This window comes from Drosophila biarmipes, chromosome 2R, assembly GCF_025231255.1.
Source record: "Drosophila biarmipes strain raj3 chromosome 2R, RU_DBia_V1.1, whole genome shotgun sequence".
NCBI classification, from domain to species: domain Eukaryota; kingdom Metazoa; phylum Arthropoda; class Insecta; order Diptera; family Drosophilidae; genus Drosophila; species Drosophila biarmipes.
Genome location: NC_066615.1, coordinates 5,723,541 through 5,740,042, shown reverse-complemented (window position 1 = coordinate 5,740,042; position 16,502 = coordinate 5,723,541). Strand labels below are relative to the sequence as shown.

Here is a 16,502-nt window from a genome sequence, read left to right as displayed (position 1 = left end):
AATGTTGGAACACCCTGTTCAATTTTTATTTAACTTATTTATTTTTTCTTCCCACCAATTTTTTATGATATAGTCGTCCAATTTTGATAAAATTAAATTAAAAATTCGGAACAAACTAAAAATGTTATATCCAAGGGTAGAAGGTTATATCTTAAAAATCTCCAAAGATAAAGTTAAAAAAAGTTTGGTTCCAACTTATATACTACCAGCAAATGAAGGAAGACCTTTGGGAATGTTTCAGCCCGATAGCTTTAAAACTGAGAGACTAGTTTGCGTAGAAACGGACGGACAGACGGACGGACGGAGGGACGGACATGGCTATATCGACTTGGCTAGTGAAACTGATCAAGAATATATATACTTTATGGGTTCAAAAACGCTTCCTTCTGCCTGTTACATATTTTCTGACGAATCTGGTATACCCTTTTACTCTACGAAAAAGGGTTAAAAAATAACATGAAATGCTAAGTTGTGTTTAACTGGTTGTTGGAATAGTAACTATTCGTTGACATACGGGACCATTTAACTGTAATATTGGTCATTCACCTGAACGTTTTTGTGTATGAAATCTTGTTTTTTCCGAAATGTCATTTGTTGTACCAAAACGATTAAAAAAATAAAATATAAAATCAAATTTTTTTTATGAAAATCAAACTCATCAAATTCCTTTTGAATTCAATTGTTGTTTTTTTTTAAGTGTGGTTACTTTTCACCAAGGAGAAGTTCAAATAATTGATTTTGAGGTCGCGAATCAAGCGCGCGGCAGAGGTGCAGTTGCTCCCGCTTGAGGCTCCAACCAATCACGCACAAAGGCGAGGATGGAGCTGAGGGATGGGTTCGTGGTTCTGTGTGAATTAACAATTCCTTTCAATTAAGTGCGCAACCGACAAAAAAAGAAGTTGTGCCCCCAAAAAAGAGATGGGGCAAACTGAGAACTGTCGAACATAAAACGAAGGGGCAGCGATATTTTCGTTTCAATAAAAATCAGTAACAGAAGGACGCTGGAGCAGGATCTCCTGGATTCGGGGCAAATGAATTCGTTGCACATGTGGGGCAACCCATGTGTGTATATGTACATTGTACATATAAATAAACCCCGACAGACAACAGACAGAAAGGGGCGTGCAGCGAAAGGGCGGTGAAAGGGGCGTGTCGGGTCTAAAAATCAGCAGCCACTGTAACAAGTTTCGCATTTCTTTTTCAGTTTCTTCGCTCCAGTCAATCAGTTTTGCATGAGCGACTTCTTTACTCGTTTGCGCCAACTCTACAATTTACCCACACACACGCCGCCTCATTTTTCGCGTTGCATGTGTGCGTTTGGGGGACTCCCCCATTGCCACTTTTTCAAGTAAAGTTAAAACGAGCTGCCAGCACTCGATGATTTAGCAATGAATTCGCATGTTTACGGCTAACGTTAAATACGTACCTATATGGTATGTACGAATGTTTTTTTGTTTCTCGAAGCGAACAAAAAAATAAGGGAACTATATAATTCCATGTAGCTAGCAGAAAAGCTAAGTTATTACAACATTCTAACCATTTTTTAGGTATTGTTACGAATTATCAAGCTACAATTTAGCACTTACGAAAAACATTACTTTGGAAGAACATAGAAAATTACTAAAAAGTATTAAAGCAGCTTTTATAATATTTGACTTTAACAATTAACTAAACTTAAAACATGATTGAAAGATATCAAAAAGTTCATTTAATCAAAAATGGTTTTTCGAAACAAGAATGTGTTTTTTACACTTGGTAACTTTTTGAGAAGGTTTTAAGTCGTTGTTCACTCAAGGGTCTGATCGCAGATTCCTAGAAATTCTGAACTCCTTCGCCGCCCATAATGGTTACCCATTATAAACACCAGCCTCAACTTTTTCTGGGCTGCCTTAACTCCATTCTCGGATTGCTGAACCCTTCTGTAATTAAAGCCGAAGCTGAATCCAACGGAGTCCAACACAACCACTCGAACTCTGTAGCAGGGAATACTTGCTACACAACGTGTATCCAACTTGTGGCCAAGTTTTCATTGTTTCCAAAAACTCAGCTTGTCTTTGATTTTCTCTGAAGTTCGATTGCGAACAACGTGATATTTGCTTAATTTCACTCCCTCCCCTTCCACTTGGGCTTGGTCCCCGGGGAGATATTGGGGTTTGGGCTTGCACGAATAATTATTTGCCCATTTGGGGGTTGAACTTTTGGCACGGCCAGGTAATTTGCACAGACGAAAGGCGATTACCACTAGACCAAAACAATTAGAATCGGAATCAATCGAGGCAACACGGAAACAACACCGCCACACCCATTGCAATCGGATATCAGGCAGTATACCTGGGATACCTGAGGTTGGACATCAAGCATCTCGTTCGTTTTGCTCGCCAGGGGGATAACTTAACTTGGTGGCTTTTTCATCTCTATAAAGAGGGTAGAAGTAAGGTCTAATGCAGTTTAATAGCAATAGAAGAGATCTTGTTTTGGTATCAAGAACGGGAATAATCATAGCGGAACTAAGGATCATATGGTGTGATTTATCTTTAAATTTAAAAAGCACAAAGTTTAAATCTTTAAATGCACATTTTATAGTTCCATTCTGAAAATCCTTCTGAAATATATTCTTTTAGCTCGCTTTTATATTATATCTACACAAATGTTGCTTGTTGAAGCTCACATTTTATGCGTTCCATTTTATGAGCTCTTTTATTCTAATCTTTTCCATTTCATTTATGCTCTCTTCTGTTTTTACATCCTGAATTCGTTTGTTCGTTTATTTTATTATTGTAGCAAATTTTAAGAATCATTTGCTCGCACACATAAAACAGAGGAAAATCTCATGCACATATAAAGCGGGGCTCATCTGCCACACACGAAATTTCTGAAAATACATAATTTCATTATGTTTTTCCCGCTCCGCCCTGGCGTCGCCTGCAGCGCAAACTGTCAACACGGATTGCGCCCCACCCAGTTCGCCTCCGACCCACCCCTCCCCTTGGCCGGGGGCGTTGGCGGATAACGGTTTACTTTCTTAATCTCTGTACATAATTTTGCTACTCCGTGCTACGCAATGTCTGCCGGATTCCTTCTGCTTCGCTCCTGCGGAACAGCATACGCTCCTTTTTGGCCCCGTTCAAGGTAACTTGGCTTATGGAAAAGCCGTGGCAATTTATTTAATTGGTAAATATGCCCACTTTCGCTTAATGAAATCTATGTTACCTAGTATAAGGATCGACAACTTATGGGGAATTACCGGAAACCTGAGTTCTTAAACATTTATTCTGGATCTCGGGTTTACTTTCGTTAAATGTAATAAATATAATGTATATATAGTAAATTCACTGCTTATGATTTTAATAATTTTTTTAAGATTATTTATAATGACCGAGGAAATTTTGAAATAATTAGAGTTAGAAGAAATGCAACATGCCCGGCTTGCTATGAGTATTTGATGGCTTTTCAGCAACAAAGTGGCCAGGTACGCCCCGTTCTTATCATCTTATTGTTTCCCCTGCCCGAATTACATCTGTGCTCGGGGCCCTGTCCCCCAATCCCAATTCCAAGTCCACCGCCCACTTTGCCGCATATGTGGGCGAGTTTCCTTAGTTCCTTTATTTTCCGGACTGTCGGCAGGTGTTTTTCCTTGAAGGGTCTTGACATCATCAAACACAGCTCCCGAGAAAAGGTCTTTTGCTTTCGTCTACTTTTGTGGACGCTCTTGAGCGAGAGGTAACGCCAGGGAATGGCTTTAAGAAGTCTTGGTAGCGCTTTCAATTACCAACTTAGCGCTGATTACTTATTCGTCATCGTCATGTCCGGGGGCTCGAGAAGCGGAGTGGAGGATAAGCTGGCCCACTTCTGCTCCGCCCAGGCCACAAGCATATTAGTCAAAAGGAGTTGACTCCTCCGCTCTTTTACTCGACTCCCACTTCGACTTCGGCGTGGACTCCTCAACTTCTCGACTCGGCTTGGCCACTTAATCTCGCCCTTTTGGTATGCACGGACTGTATTCAAATGAATTCTGATTGAATTCATTGAAGCTCATCAGTAAGAAGCGATTTTTTTCTATCTAAGACAGCAGATGAAGCCGGACGAGGGCAGGAGTCCTGCTGCGACGACTGGGCCTTGGCACATCCTTCAGACATTTATTTTCAGTAATGGAAAAAATGTGTTCTGCAATTTCGCTCATTTTTATACATAAATTTGCCAGGCAAACCCACGAGTGAAGCGGTACGTTCCAGGCCAGAGAGAAAAAGAAATGCGGGAAATATAATGCTAAAAAGTAAAGTAAATAAAGGATAATGCAGCAAGGATATAAATTACATAAAGCAGCGCGAGATGACTAACTGTGGCAGGCCAGAGCCGGTCCCCGACAACGGAACGTGGCCAGCATTAGCTGTTCAAACAAAGCTTCAGAGGGGCCTTCATGGGGGATTGCGATTGAGGAGGGGGTCACTGCACAGAGAAGAAATTTGATAGCGGTGTGTGCAAATGTATCAATTTTGTGTTCCCTACCAGAGAGAAATCACCAAACTGCACGCCAGTATTCGATTTCGATTGTAGCAAAACAAGGAATCTGAAATTTAAAATTTGAATTTTTTTATGCAGGAAAATATTAGTTTGTTTCGTGGTAATGCAGACTTCTCGGAGCCATTCCATCTTAAAGGCTTCATGTGTTCAAAAATATGCTGTCAAAAATAATCCCCGCATTTTAGAATGTACAATTTGAATTATAGAAAAAAAGAAATCTGAAATTTAAAATTTGTTTTTTTTTATTAAGGAAAAAGTTATCTTGTTTAATGGTAAAGTTTACTTCTCGGAGCCTTCTCATCATTAAAATAGGGCTCAAAAGTATGCTGTTAAAAAAACCCCCGCATTTTAATCTAATGACCTGAAATCCAAACGAATATTTACAAAGATCTCAGGCTAAAAAAGAGTTAACTTAAATAATTAGTAGGAATTTATAAACAAAAAGAAATTTCTCAATAAGAAACCACTTTTGTTTTTTCACAGTGCGGCGACGGAAGCTAAGGCGCATTAGAAAATGGTGCGCACAGGAAACGGAAGTGGAAGTATTTTTAATGATTGGTAAATTTTTTGACGGCTCCTCCCTTAGCACCCGCCTTTCCCCATCTTGCGTCTATCCCTCTTCCGTCTTTGGCTTTTCGCGTTTGTCCCAAAACGCATCGAAATCGAGGGGAGGGAGGTGGGCAGAGTCGTCCTCGTCTAATATTCCTTTGTGCGGCCGTTATTATTGATGGAAATGCAAATTGGATTTTCAAATTTACTTCCCTGTTTGCTCTGCCAATCGACACACAAAAGTGTCGGTGAGAGAACAAGGCAGGGTGCAAAAGAGCCAAGGATTCGTTGGGGATTCCTCACTTTTACTCGGGGTTTATGGAAAATTATCAAGGACAGGCGAAATGTTGCATTTATCATTGAGACTTAGAACTTTCTCAGAGAATTTTCTCTATTCTGTGAATGAAAATGTCCTTTGAACACAGATTTACGAAAGCTTTTAATCAGCCAATCCTGGTGAGTTATTAAGCCCTTACAAACAAAACATCCCAGAGGGAAAAGAGAAATATTTAAAAATATAGTGGCTAGTTTCAAACCTTTAACAGGGGGCAATGAAGAAAGAAAAGTTTTGACGGTGGCCCTCCTTCTTTTAAATTATAAATCATTAAACCATTTCGACAAATAATATTTGCTGTCAGGCTCTGTTTAAAATCATCGTTGCACTTCTTGGCATTGTTCGCACCTAATTTCCAACATCGCAATCAATCCTCCTCTACTCTCTTCCAGCCTGTCGCTTCTCGATTCCACTTGCTAGTCGCTTGCACTTTACTTCAAAGTAATTAACGCCGATCCAAAGCAGACACCAATTTGCATAGCTGACCCTCGTTCTTTAGCCCCGAAAGCACCCGCCCGGCAACCCCTCCGGATAAGGGAACCTATTACTCAAGACGTTCAAACACACACTGGTGGGCCGAGAAGGGGGCTGTGGGGGGAATAAGTAAAACAAAAACTTGCAGCTTCTGAAAACAAAACCTCTTGAATTTTAATTAAACGTTTTTATGCAAGAATCCCGAATGCGCCCCTAAATCCCTCTTATACCCACCCCTTTTTGAATCATTTGGGTCGGTTCTGCTGCTGCATTTGAATTTTTGCCTTTGCCTTTGGAGTTGTTTTTGTTGTTTTCAGTGTGGAAGCGATTGCATTTGCGAATATTTTTCTGGCAGCTGCTGAAAACTTAAAGAAGGCGCAGAGGGACCATCGGCTGATGAAGGACCAGAGGGAGGCGAAATGAAATTGCAGGGTTAAAACTGCCATTGACTGCACTCTGTAATTCAATTATCGACTCTTGGCAGTAAAAAGTGTTAATTATTAGTTTCCTTTACTGCTTTCTCTCAAGGATAAAGTGAGAGAGACACACAGAGAATGGGAGAAAAGGAGACAAATATTCCGGCTAATGAAGACGTCGGTCGAAGGCAACTAAGGCGCCAAGGCAAAACGGAAACGGAAGCGAAAAGAGTGTGTTGATGGCCGTCAGAAGCTTAGTCTATGAACATTTTTTGGGGATCAGCGATTGTATGAAATTCGTTTTTTCTTGGGATAAAAGTTGCAAAAATATTTTACCTTTTATTCTACTCCTTTTTGATTTCGATTGAAGCGTGTATAAAATATAAAATAACTACCAATTTTAAACATATGTAAGTCGACGTTTGAAAATGTATTATTTTTTAATATTTATTCTTTTCCAAGTATGCAAAGGCCATGGATGACGGAATGCATATCCCCTCGAGCTACACCCTTGGACCCCCGGCACTTTGGCATTGATGACACTTGCAGACGCCGCGCGGAGTTAACCACTTGATCTGGACTCCGCTGGCGGATCCCAAGAGTGTCTCGGCGCCTTGGATAATTGAAATTAGTTTAATCATAATTCTGTCAACTCAACTTGAGTGCTTGGAGCTAATTAATGGCCCAGGGAAAGAGAGTGGCTGAGGTTACCGAGCAGCTTGGCAGATCAGGTAGTAAAAAGTGAGAACTTACTGAAAAAAATCGAAACAATAAATAGAAATCATTTCACACGAAGTAAAATTATATAAATGAAAATAAGCGGTGAGTTTAAATAACATATTTATGTTTAGCTTAAGCAACAAAATAAATCGATAAATATATACAAATATTAAAAATAATAAAATATTGGAGTACCATTTTTTCCCAACAAAATGTCGAAAATGAAGTGCAAGCATCAAGTTTTTGTAAATTTTCCTGTATGTGGCTTAGAAACCATTGAAAATTAGTTAAACCCACCAAACATCGGACATAAATCACCGCTATGAGTCTAATTAGCGGCTGAAAGATAAAACCTTGTTGTCATTCTGTGCCTCGAACATATCTGTGCTGCATTCACTTACGTGGAATGCGTCCCTAGAAATCACAGATTTCTGGTCCAAATCAGGTCGCAAAATTCGATTGTGCTCAGCCCGAATTTCCATGACCTTTTTCCGATTGGCTGCATCGGCTCGGGCCCCTCTTGTTGCAGTTTTTGCCTGCTAGCACGCGGATTGATGATTGAGTAGCCAGCCCGGTCGGTTGGATGCCACATTCCACGGATAAGCTTGGATTGCTACTTCCGCCGTGGCAATTGAGCCCGGGGAAGGGGGTTTTCGGGGTCTGGGGAGGCGGAGTGCCTCGAAATTGAATGCAGTGGAACGCAGGGGAGGGGCAAATGGGGGCCAGAAGGGCATCAGATTGCAGCTTCTGCCGCGCGCTGCATAATTTATGGCGCCCAGTGTGCTCCCGACTCCTTAAATTTCTCTTTTTGTTTTTTTTGCCAGTTTTAGCTGTTGTTGGAGCTTTGAATTTGTATGTTGCCTTTGACACCAGCTAAAGGGGTTACGTGTCTGCCACTTCAGAGGCATCCTGCCCAGCCTCAAAAATCCTCGCCGCCCGTGCCTGCTTCTGTTTTCGAACTTTGCAGTTTTTTCGTGCCTGGGAGTTTTACAGTTCTCGGGGGCTTTCCCGAACCCCTCGGCCTGGCCACTACCCATTGCTTTGGCCGTTTTTCAAATGTCTGCGCCATGTGCATGCGAAATTTCCCAATGGAACCCGAAGGGGTGTGCCACACTCAAGCACACACACTCGCACTCGGTTTGGCCGGCACACAGCGCGATAACCTGTGCTAATGAAGTGTGATGTCGGCCGAAATGTGAATCTCTTTGCCGCTTCTTTGTGACCATTTCGATTCCCGGGTGCGTGATGAATTCTAATTACTTGGTTGACAAATGTTGGCTTCAAAAGGGCATTGATACCTCTATATTTGCTCATTTGTATGCAGTAAAAAACGAACGGCCATTGCCTTTTGAACAGCGTATCTATAGCCATTTTAATATTGCCTTCATTTAACCGCGTTCGGACTACAATTTTTAGACCTAAATGCGAAATGCATTGCTTGTTTTCCTATGAGGTTCAACCTAAAAAGCTATTGAAAAAAATATACTTGAATTATAATTATATTTAAATGTAATTTAACCACTTTTAGGCCCTTGACACTGCGTAAATACAAACTATTAAGTGAACAGGAAAATATTATTTATTTAAAACTCTGGTTACTCTAAAGCAGAAATGTTCAGGAAAGATTGCAAAATGATTGATGATGATTTTCGAAATATTAGTTACTTATAAAATATTTATCATATCTTGTAGATATTTTTCCATTTTTTGAGCTGAGCGGCAGTTTTTACCCTATTCGTGGACTCATTCTCTTCCTTTTGATTTCGGTATTCTTGTATGCATTTAGAGTGCTTTCAAAGTGCAAATTTATCAATCATGCGACACGTGAGCCGACACTGTGCTGGTGTGCGCGTAAATAATAAACTGATTTCAGTGGCTGCCAGTCCTTATGCATTAATTTATCCCATGTTCAGCTTACCCTTCCCGCGCCACGATGTGTGAAATATAATTTTTAATTTTTTACGTATATGTAAAATAAAATTCACATCACGCTGATGGTGATGCGTTGCTGCTGCTATTTGGGCTGCTGCTGTGTAACATTTAAAATATGCACAGTAACTAAAAGTATTTTTCACACAAATTGAGTTTGCGCCGTCCCAGAGCCACGCCCCCGCCCGAAAAGTAAAACCCAGTGGCAAGAGTCGCCTGCGCCGTCGTTGATGCTTTGGAATTGCCAATTTTGCTGCCAGTCAACGGACGCAGCAGCCCTTGATGCTGCCGCTGTTTGCTGTTTGGAGCTGCCACTGGCGACATGGAAAATTCGCTGCCATCGCCAGGCGTCACTCAGCCAGGCTGTAAAAGCAACAAGGCAGCAAAGCAACAACAGCAGTGGCAGCAGGACCAACAGGGCCAACAGCCAGCAGCACAAAGAGCCAGCCAGCCCGCCACCGAGGTGGTGGCATAATTTAATAGAGTCGGTAATATCAATAAATTTTAAAAGCCTTTTAATGCGCATCGATAAAAATAAAGCAGACGCATCTTCAGCGGCATAATTATCCCAGAAATGAGCGGCTCAACCGGAGTTGTCGCTCGGTTTTTGGGCCAGGAACACATAAATTATCCAACCATCTGATGGCGGCGCTGCAAGACCAAATTCAATTATGCAAATCGCATGTGAGAAATTCAATTGAAATACGATAATTTCACAGGACCGCGTCCCGAGGAGAAGTGGAGTGGGACAGGCTTTAAGTTACTGAATGTTTTACAAGTGTATTATGTCCCTGCGAAATCAGCTCAACAGCTGGGCAGCCCGAAGACTCCGCGGCAGCCTCCCCATGGAAATTTGCGCACAAAAGCCAAGAAAGCGAGGAAAAATGCTACAATAAGTAGCAGAGTGTGGAAAGCTGTCGTTCATATGCAACCGAAACAATTCAAAAATGCAGCCCAGCCGCACGGCACCTCCCAGAACCACCCGAAACCACCCGGAACAACCCAAAGCCACCCAAAACCACCCAGCTCCACCGCAACCACCAAAGACAATGTGCAAGTGGTGCAAAGGCGGTGACGGCGGGGGACTTGGGCAGCCTGCAATGCAACCAACGAAAATTCATGGTATTAGGGGAATGCCAAACGAGCTGGGCAACATGGCAGCGGAACCAGCTAAGAAGGAGTCGGGGTATTTAGAGAGATTACTGCGGAAGCGGTGGTCGCCGGGAGGGTACCCAGTGGTGCTCAAGATTTTTTACTAAATGGTTTTGAGTTTCAGTTCATTAGACGTAAAATATTTAAATAATATTATATTCCATCGGCAACTATTTTGTCTCTGCCGACACACACAGCGTATAAAAGATATGCGACATGTGACTTGCAGTGGCACTTACTTGAGTTCTTGTAAGGGTTAAAGTCACAGCTAAAATAATATATGTGGTGGTTTTTCAGAGCTGTACATTTATTTACTTAAATTCCTACGGCTTCTTATTATTTTATTTGTTTTAACTTTTGGAATTATAATACTTTTTTAATTATATAAATAGTGCTATAAAGGCACACTATATATGACACTCCTCAGATGCAAGTCAACTGCTAAAATCATTAAAAAGATAAATAATCAGAAAATATACTAAATCGATCTTGTGTAAAACAGGCGACTATTCCAGGAAATATCTAGTATAAGAACAACATTTCACTATGCTTGTACCGACAGCATTTAAGGCTCTAACAACTCGGGCTCTCATCCAACCATCCAAAGTAGATACGCCTAGAGCAGCTGTCCTATCCATTATACCCGCCGCTTTCCTCCGACCAACTCGAACCGATTCCCATTAGACCGGGATGTATAAGTACGTACATGTTCGTGTGGATCTGTCCTGTCTGCCTTAGTTGTTGACGATTTGGTAACTGCAGCAGTTAGCTGCTCCCTCTCCGCTGCAACTCGGGTGGCTGGCAAGTGCCTTTGGCTTATAAAATATTTAAACGTTTTTGCGGCTTTGGCCGCAACATATTTGCACTTTGGGGCCACGGGCTGCTCTCCGACTGTTCGTACTTCTTTTTTCTTGGCCAAAGCCAAGGAAAAAGCACAGGCAGAGCAGGAGAAAGGGGAGAAAGTCGAGTTGAGCCCGAGTTGCGCCGGGATGCATGCTATTAATATCGTGCGACAGCTGGCGGACTGCTAAAATATTTACTCAATACGCAGGACAAGAGCTAAAAAACCACGGCTTGTCAGTTAACCCAAGGAAGCCCCGGAACCCTCTGATATGCTAATACGGTTATGGTTACTGATTACTGCTTTCTGCCACTGCTCCTGCTCCTGCTGCTCATGCTGCTCCTGCGGCTTCTATTCTTTGCGGTTGTCCTGGAGAGGAAATTTCATTATGCCAATTACTTGCATCAAAGCTGCTTGGATAATTGACTTTGCTTAGCCTCGTCGATCCCCGACCTCTCCGGGCTGGTCGTTTGGCTTGGGTTTGGGTTCGGTTTGCATAAGACGTCTTTCGCACATTAGCTGCCCGTGTCCTGGTGTGTGTGCCGAGGACCCCTCCTCTATCCCTGCATAAAATAATTAAACTTAATTGACAGTTTTTCGACATCACCTTTGCCGCTTTAGTGTGACAAGTCAGGAGTCCTTTCCACCTCGGACGCCGCTCCTCCTCCTAACGAGCTTAACTTTTAGCAGCAAGTGCCTGCTTAGCTTTTACGGCGGAAAGTAACTAGCACTCTTACTAGCCGGCAGTTAGCTGCTTTTAGTTGAGTTTTATTCTCGCAGGCGGAATAAAATACATTTTAAGCAGATAAAGGCTAAGGAAAAAAACAGGTAACGCAGCTTGAAAATTTAAAAGTATGGCTCCATAGTCACCAGTTGTTTTTACGTATTTTTAAATTGAATGGATACATCTGAGACCCAAGAAAATACCCATTTGATGTCTAGATCTCTTAAAACATAATGCCAAATAGTAATTGCTTAAATCACTATTATATGAAGCTACTGATAAGTGTCCATTAATTTGAATAAATTAAATTGTTCTGCATTTCCTTTTTAATGGTTTTTAGGTAAAAGTAATTTTTTTATACTCCCTCACAGATATCCATGATTTTATAGCTTAGATATTTTATTTTCCCACTCGGCATTTAGACAAGCTCTCCCAAGAAATTAGGTTCAAAATCTCGATAAATTTAACCTTAACATTAAATATACTAAATTTGAAATACATTTATTCGGTCCCAGCACTCAACATGAAGTTCTACCCTGATGCAGACGTCTGGTTCTTCGTGGACAAGCCCAGCTGCATGAACAGCTACCAAAAGTACCCGTCCAAGCACAGCTGGAAGGTTCGCGACAAGACCATCGCACGGGAGATGCACTACTGGCGCGACATCGAGGGCGTGAAGAAGACGGAGATCAAGCTCAAGGACCTGTACTTTACCAACTGGCCCAAGAGTCGCATCCGACCACAGGCCTGTTTGGGCCTTCTGTATGCCACTGGAAATCGCTTCATCCGCCTCACCAAGGCGCCTCCGGCCGGATTCAAGTGCGCCCCGATGCCCGTTAACTTGGCCACCGCCCGAATTGTCAAAGGTGAGTCAATTTGGGCTAGAAATATCGGTGTATATAGTTGCTATATTAATATAGGGGACTAAATTAATTTATAAATGTTATTAAATATTTAAAAATATAAAAGAACAAACCTGATGGTTTATATTTGTAACCTTTTGATCTTTTCTGAGGTATAATAATTTAAATATTTTATTTTTGAACCAATTTACAGTGGAGCTGCGCAAGAAGGCCAAGCGAGACAGATTGGCAGCGAAGAAGGCTAAAAAGGAAGCGAAGAAGGCCAAGAAAGCCGCCAAGAAGGGAAAAGGAAAGGCCGGAAAAGGCGGCAAGGACGATCTTAAGCCGAAGGTCATAAGAACCTATGAAGACGCAGAAAAAGCATGAACATCTAGGCACATTTACGTGATTTCCGTCCGTTCAATAAAATTCTAGTGGAAAATAAGGTTGCAGATCAGAAATGCTGTTTTTTAATCGCTGACATCCTTTAGTTGGCCGCACAGATTGGGAGATTCTTAACCGGCGCTTTCAACACCAGACCCCTCCGATTCTTGCCCTCGAAACCCTCGCCGTATCACTGGAGGCCCTTGGGCTGCCCTCGCTCGACTGATTGCCAGCATTTAATCAAATTAATTAATGGCACATTTCACATTCATCATTTGCCCGGTTGCATATTTCCCCATTCTTCGGTGCAGCAAAAAGCCAGTGCTTCGCTCCAGGCTCCTCCGGCTGACGCCACGCCCCCTTTTCCCGCCCTTCGCGGCTGATTGAAATTGCACGGCAGTCTCCGCTTTCACTCCATACAACTTTTTGTTGCGGATTTTTTGTGTTCGTCCCCATTCTTTTTTTGGCACAAATCAACGAACTGCAAAATTCAATTGAAAATCGCTGAATGCAAGTTAATCAGTTCGCTTGGCTACGCTAATTATGTGGCCACTATAAGTGTGCTGTGAGGGTGTTGAGGTGGGCGGGTCGATATATTTACAAATATCTACGGGAGGGGCCTGTGCGGGCTATCTGGGCAACGTAACCGAATTATTCGGCTGTCGAGTGGTCTGCCAATCAAATTGGACAGAATTGATGGCTTTGGTTGTCCTTGCAAATTGATAAACAAACAATAAATTGAACACCAAATTGGTTGTAAATCCGTTGGTAAAACTTACTTGAAGGGAATCCGATACATTGATGAGCAGTTTTTATCCTCATAATTTTGACCAGCTCAGTAAAACGTTTTTCCAAGTTAAGTGCTGAAATCATAGGAAGCCAGGTTATTTTAATCAATAACCAAACCTTTTGTTGAAAACTTACCTCCGCCAGACACAAACATATTCCGTATCATACATGTTTTTATTTAAGAAATAGAGAACCTCACCGAACATGGAGAAGAAACCAGCTAAGATCAATAATGAAGACCGGCAAAATTTTGTGGCCACTCGCATGAGTCTGCCGCTTTTTATGTTGTCTCGTAAGATGCATTTCAAGCTAAGACTTGGAGCTACAAATAATCAACGTTTATTTTAGGTAATCGTATTAGAAGGGAAAACTTGCCCAGAGTGGAGAATCAGTTTAAGCTGGCTGGCCAGCATTACAACGTGGATTGCCAGAGGGGTAAGCGTAATTAGGGTTTCGAAATGGGTATACAGCTGTGACTTCTCACCAGAGAACCGTCGAGAGGCCTTCAGCAAGGCCACGTTCGACCACTACCGCCACATTACGGGCTTCGACAAGTCGCCAAAGAATCCGTATCCGGAGCGACGCCCCCTGCACATCGATCGGAACATGACGAAGTGGCGGGGCTGGCAACTGCCGCCCAATCACTATGGGGTGCCTCCCGAGCCGTTCCTCCGGCTCAAGGGCACCAAGGGCTCCGTCTTCGCCAAGCCACATACAAACCACAGCCGCGTTTCCATCAAGCCGCCGCCCTACCATTTCTACGAGCTTCCCGCGGAAATCGAACGACTCTTCAAGCGCGAAAACCTGCAGAAGGGCATCTTCCTATCGAGTAAGTAGAGTTGTGGAAACTTCCACTTATATGATATTTTTCATGAACATCCTTTAAACATCCTCTATTGCCAATCATACTAATTCGACTTCAGGTTAGGGAAGTTTGTGTTCATCTGCATAGACTCCTTTTGGTTAGAAAGTGTTTATTTAAGAACTTGCGGCTTACTTATTTATCGATTCCTAATGTGTTCTGCATTTTTTCATTTTTGCTCAAAAGTCTGTAACGCAGAAAGAAAGACGTTTCTTACCTTATAAGTGTAGGAATTATTATATTCGCAATTCTTTATTGGAGTGTGCAGTTGATCTTGATCATCTGACTATCCTTCGATTGGACGACTATACCTTAAATTGTTGATGAAATCTGAGTATCTTAAAAAGTAGAAAAAAGTCATTTTGCTAGTCAATACTCTGATAGGACAAACAATTTGGACGCTTGAACCAAACTGTATGTTATAGTTACCATGGAAGTAATTGGGTCAAATAGGTATACATTTGTGTCTTTTAAGATATTATTTTATTTTATTATATTATATTTATCTTATTATATTTGCATTTTTCGGATTGCCAAAGCGATCTTTCGTTTCAAATTTTAAATATTCTGAAATGCAAGAAAAAATGGAACCGTATTTAAAAAATATATTCCTCTTAGATGCCCGAGATCGTCGGCCCACGACCCACTGTATGATCTCGACACTGACTGGCTGTTGGCGGGACCCCAAGGACGCGGGACCCTGCGATACCCATACGAACATGTTCGAGCTGGGCGCCAATGCCACGCCCGTGACCAAAGCAGCTCGCCCCAATCCGCATCTCTTCCTGCGGCACTCCTGCGTGCCCACAAATCCGAACCGGCTGATCCCTCGTCACATCAGCATGCTGCCGGCTCCGGGGCGCTACTGCACCAGCTACAAGGACGTGTGTCCTTGTCCGGCGGGAAAGACCAGCGTTCCGGGCCTGCAGCTGCTGATCGATGACCAGAAGCGCCAGAAGTTCCGCCGCCTGCCGTTCGAACGGATCAGCCGGAAGAGGCTTTGTGAGCCGGACTGGCGACACGTCGAGGGCCAGGGTCACCGGCACCTGTTTCAAATGGGACGGAAGGACAGGCCCAAGCCGCCAAAGAAGGCTCCAACGTCATCCAAGAAGCAGGGCAAGCCGATCAGCATGTTCGCCGACGCCAAGTACATCAACATGCTGAGTCAGCCGCAGCGGCATCCCATCTCCATCCGGACCTATCCAGTGCCTCCGTACGTGCCCAAGATCACCTACAACTGTGCCGCCAAGCGGGTGATCCGCAAGCAGTTGAAGAACAACAAGAAGATCGCGTTTAACAGCGGGCAGGAGCGCTGGAAGGATGGGGAGCGACCGCTGCAGCTGACCTCTCGCCAGCTGGAGGCCATCAAGCAAAGGCTTCCGCCGGAGAGGCGGCTAATGGACTACCCCATTGAGTTGCCCGAGGTCATCCCGAGGCGACTGACCCATGTGCCCGACCACCAGCGGGTCACCTACATGCCCAAGTTGCGCAAGCGGCTCTTCAAGTTCCTGCCGATTCCCGGCGCTCGGGTCCTGGTCACCGATAGCGATATCCGTCCGGACATTGTCTTCGATCCGGAGCATCCGACTGGACTGTACCGGCGGAAGATCGACGAAACCATGTTCTTCAAGGACTCCGTGCTACAGGCGATGGAGAACAAGGAGGATTTGGAAGCCAGCATGATTGAATCGCAGTCGCAGTCCCAGTTGCAGTCGGCCCAACAGTCCATAATCCGGAATACCGTCACCTTGGTGGATCCGGCGGACAAGAGGAGCGTGTCCCGGCAATCGCTTCATGGTTAAAATAGCCGACGCGTTTGCGCTAGTTTAAAATACTTTTCGTTTTTGATTTATGGTCCACGCTCGAATGATTTCACGTGGCCACACGGAGCCAAGAAATGAGCTCAGTGCTGGCCAGAGGAAAATAAGCTAAAAGGAAAATAAAGATGAGAAAAGTGATTCACTT

General features: G+C 43.1%; 2 protein-coding genes across 2 annotated transcripts; both read left to right on the top strand.

The window, feature by feature from the left end:
- The first annotated feature begins 12,068 nt into the window (after positions 1-12,068).
- On the top strand, positions 12,069-12,963 carry LOC108029438 (uncharacterized). The gene is made up of 2 exons (XM_017101685.3): positions 12,069-12,526; positions 12,717-12,963. The coding sequence occupies exons 1-2, from the start codon at positions 12,184-12,186 to the stop codon at positions 12,887-12,889; spliced, it is 516 nt and encodes a 171-aa protein (XP_016957174.1). The 5' UTR covers positions 12,069-12,183; the 3' UTR covers positions 12,890-12,963.
- Positions 12,964-13,775: 812 nt separating this feature from the next.
- LOC108029400 (uncharacterized) lies at positions 13,776-16,502 on the top strand. Its single transcript, XM_017101631.3, has 4 exons — positions 13,776-13,967; positions 14,024-14,110; positions 14,163-14,504; positions 15,156-16,502. Exons 1-4 carry the CDS (start codon positions 13,880-13,882, stop codon positions 16,337-16,339), a joined length of 1,701 nt encoding a protein of 566 aa, XP_016957120.1. The 5' UTR covers positions 13,776-13,879; the 3' UTR covers positions 16,340-16,502.

Bases quoted from the DNA above. Each gene is read 5' to 3' on its own strand.
- LOC108029438 (XM_017101685.3), top strand. From the start codon at position 12,184: ATGAAGTTCTACCCTGATGCAGACGTCTGGTTCTTCGTGGACAAGCCC. The intron at 12,527-12,716 runs GTGAGTCAATTT...ACCAATTTACAG, and splicing joins CACCGCCCGAATTGTCAAAG to TGGAGCTGCGCAAGAAGGCC.
- LOC108029400 (XM_017101631.3), top strand. From the start codon at position 13,880: ATGGAGAAGAAACCAGCTAAGATCAATAATGAAGACCGGCAAAATTTT. The intron at 13,968-14,023 runs GTAAGATGCATT...CGTTTATTTTAG, and splicing joins GCCGCTTTTTATGTTGTCTC to GTAATCGTATTAGAAGGGAA. The intron at 14,505-15,155 runs GTAAGTAGAGTT...TATTCCTCTTAG, and splicing joins GAAGGGCATCTTCCTATCGA to ATGCCCGAGATCGTCGGCCC.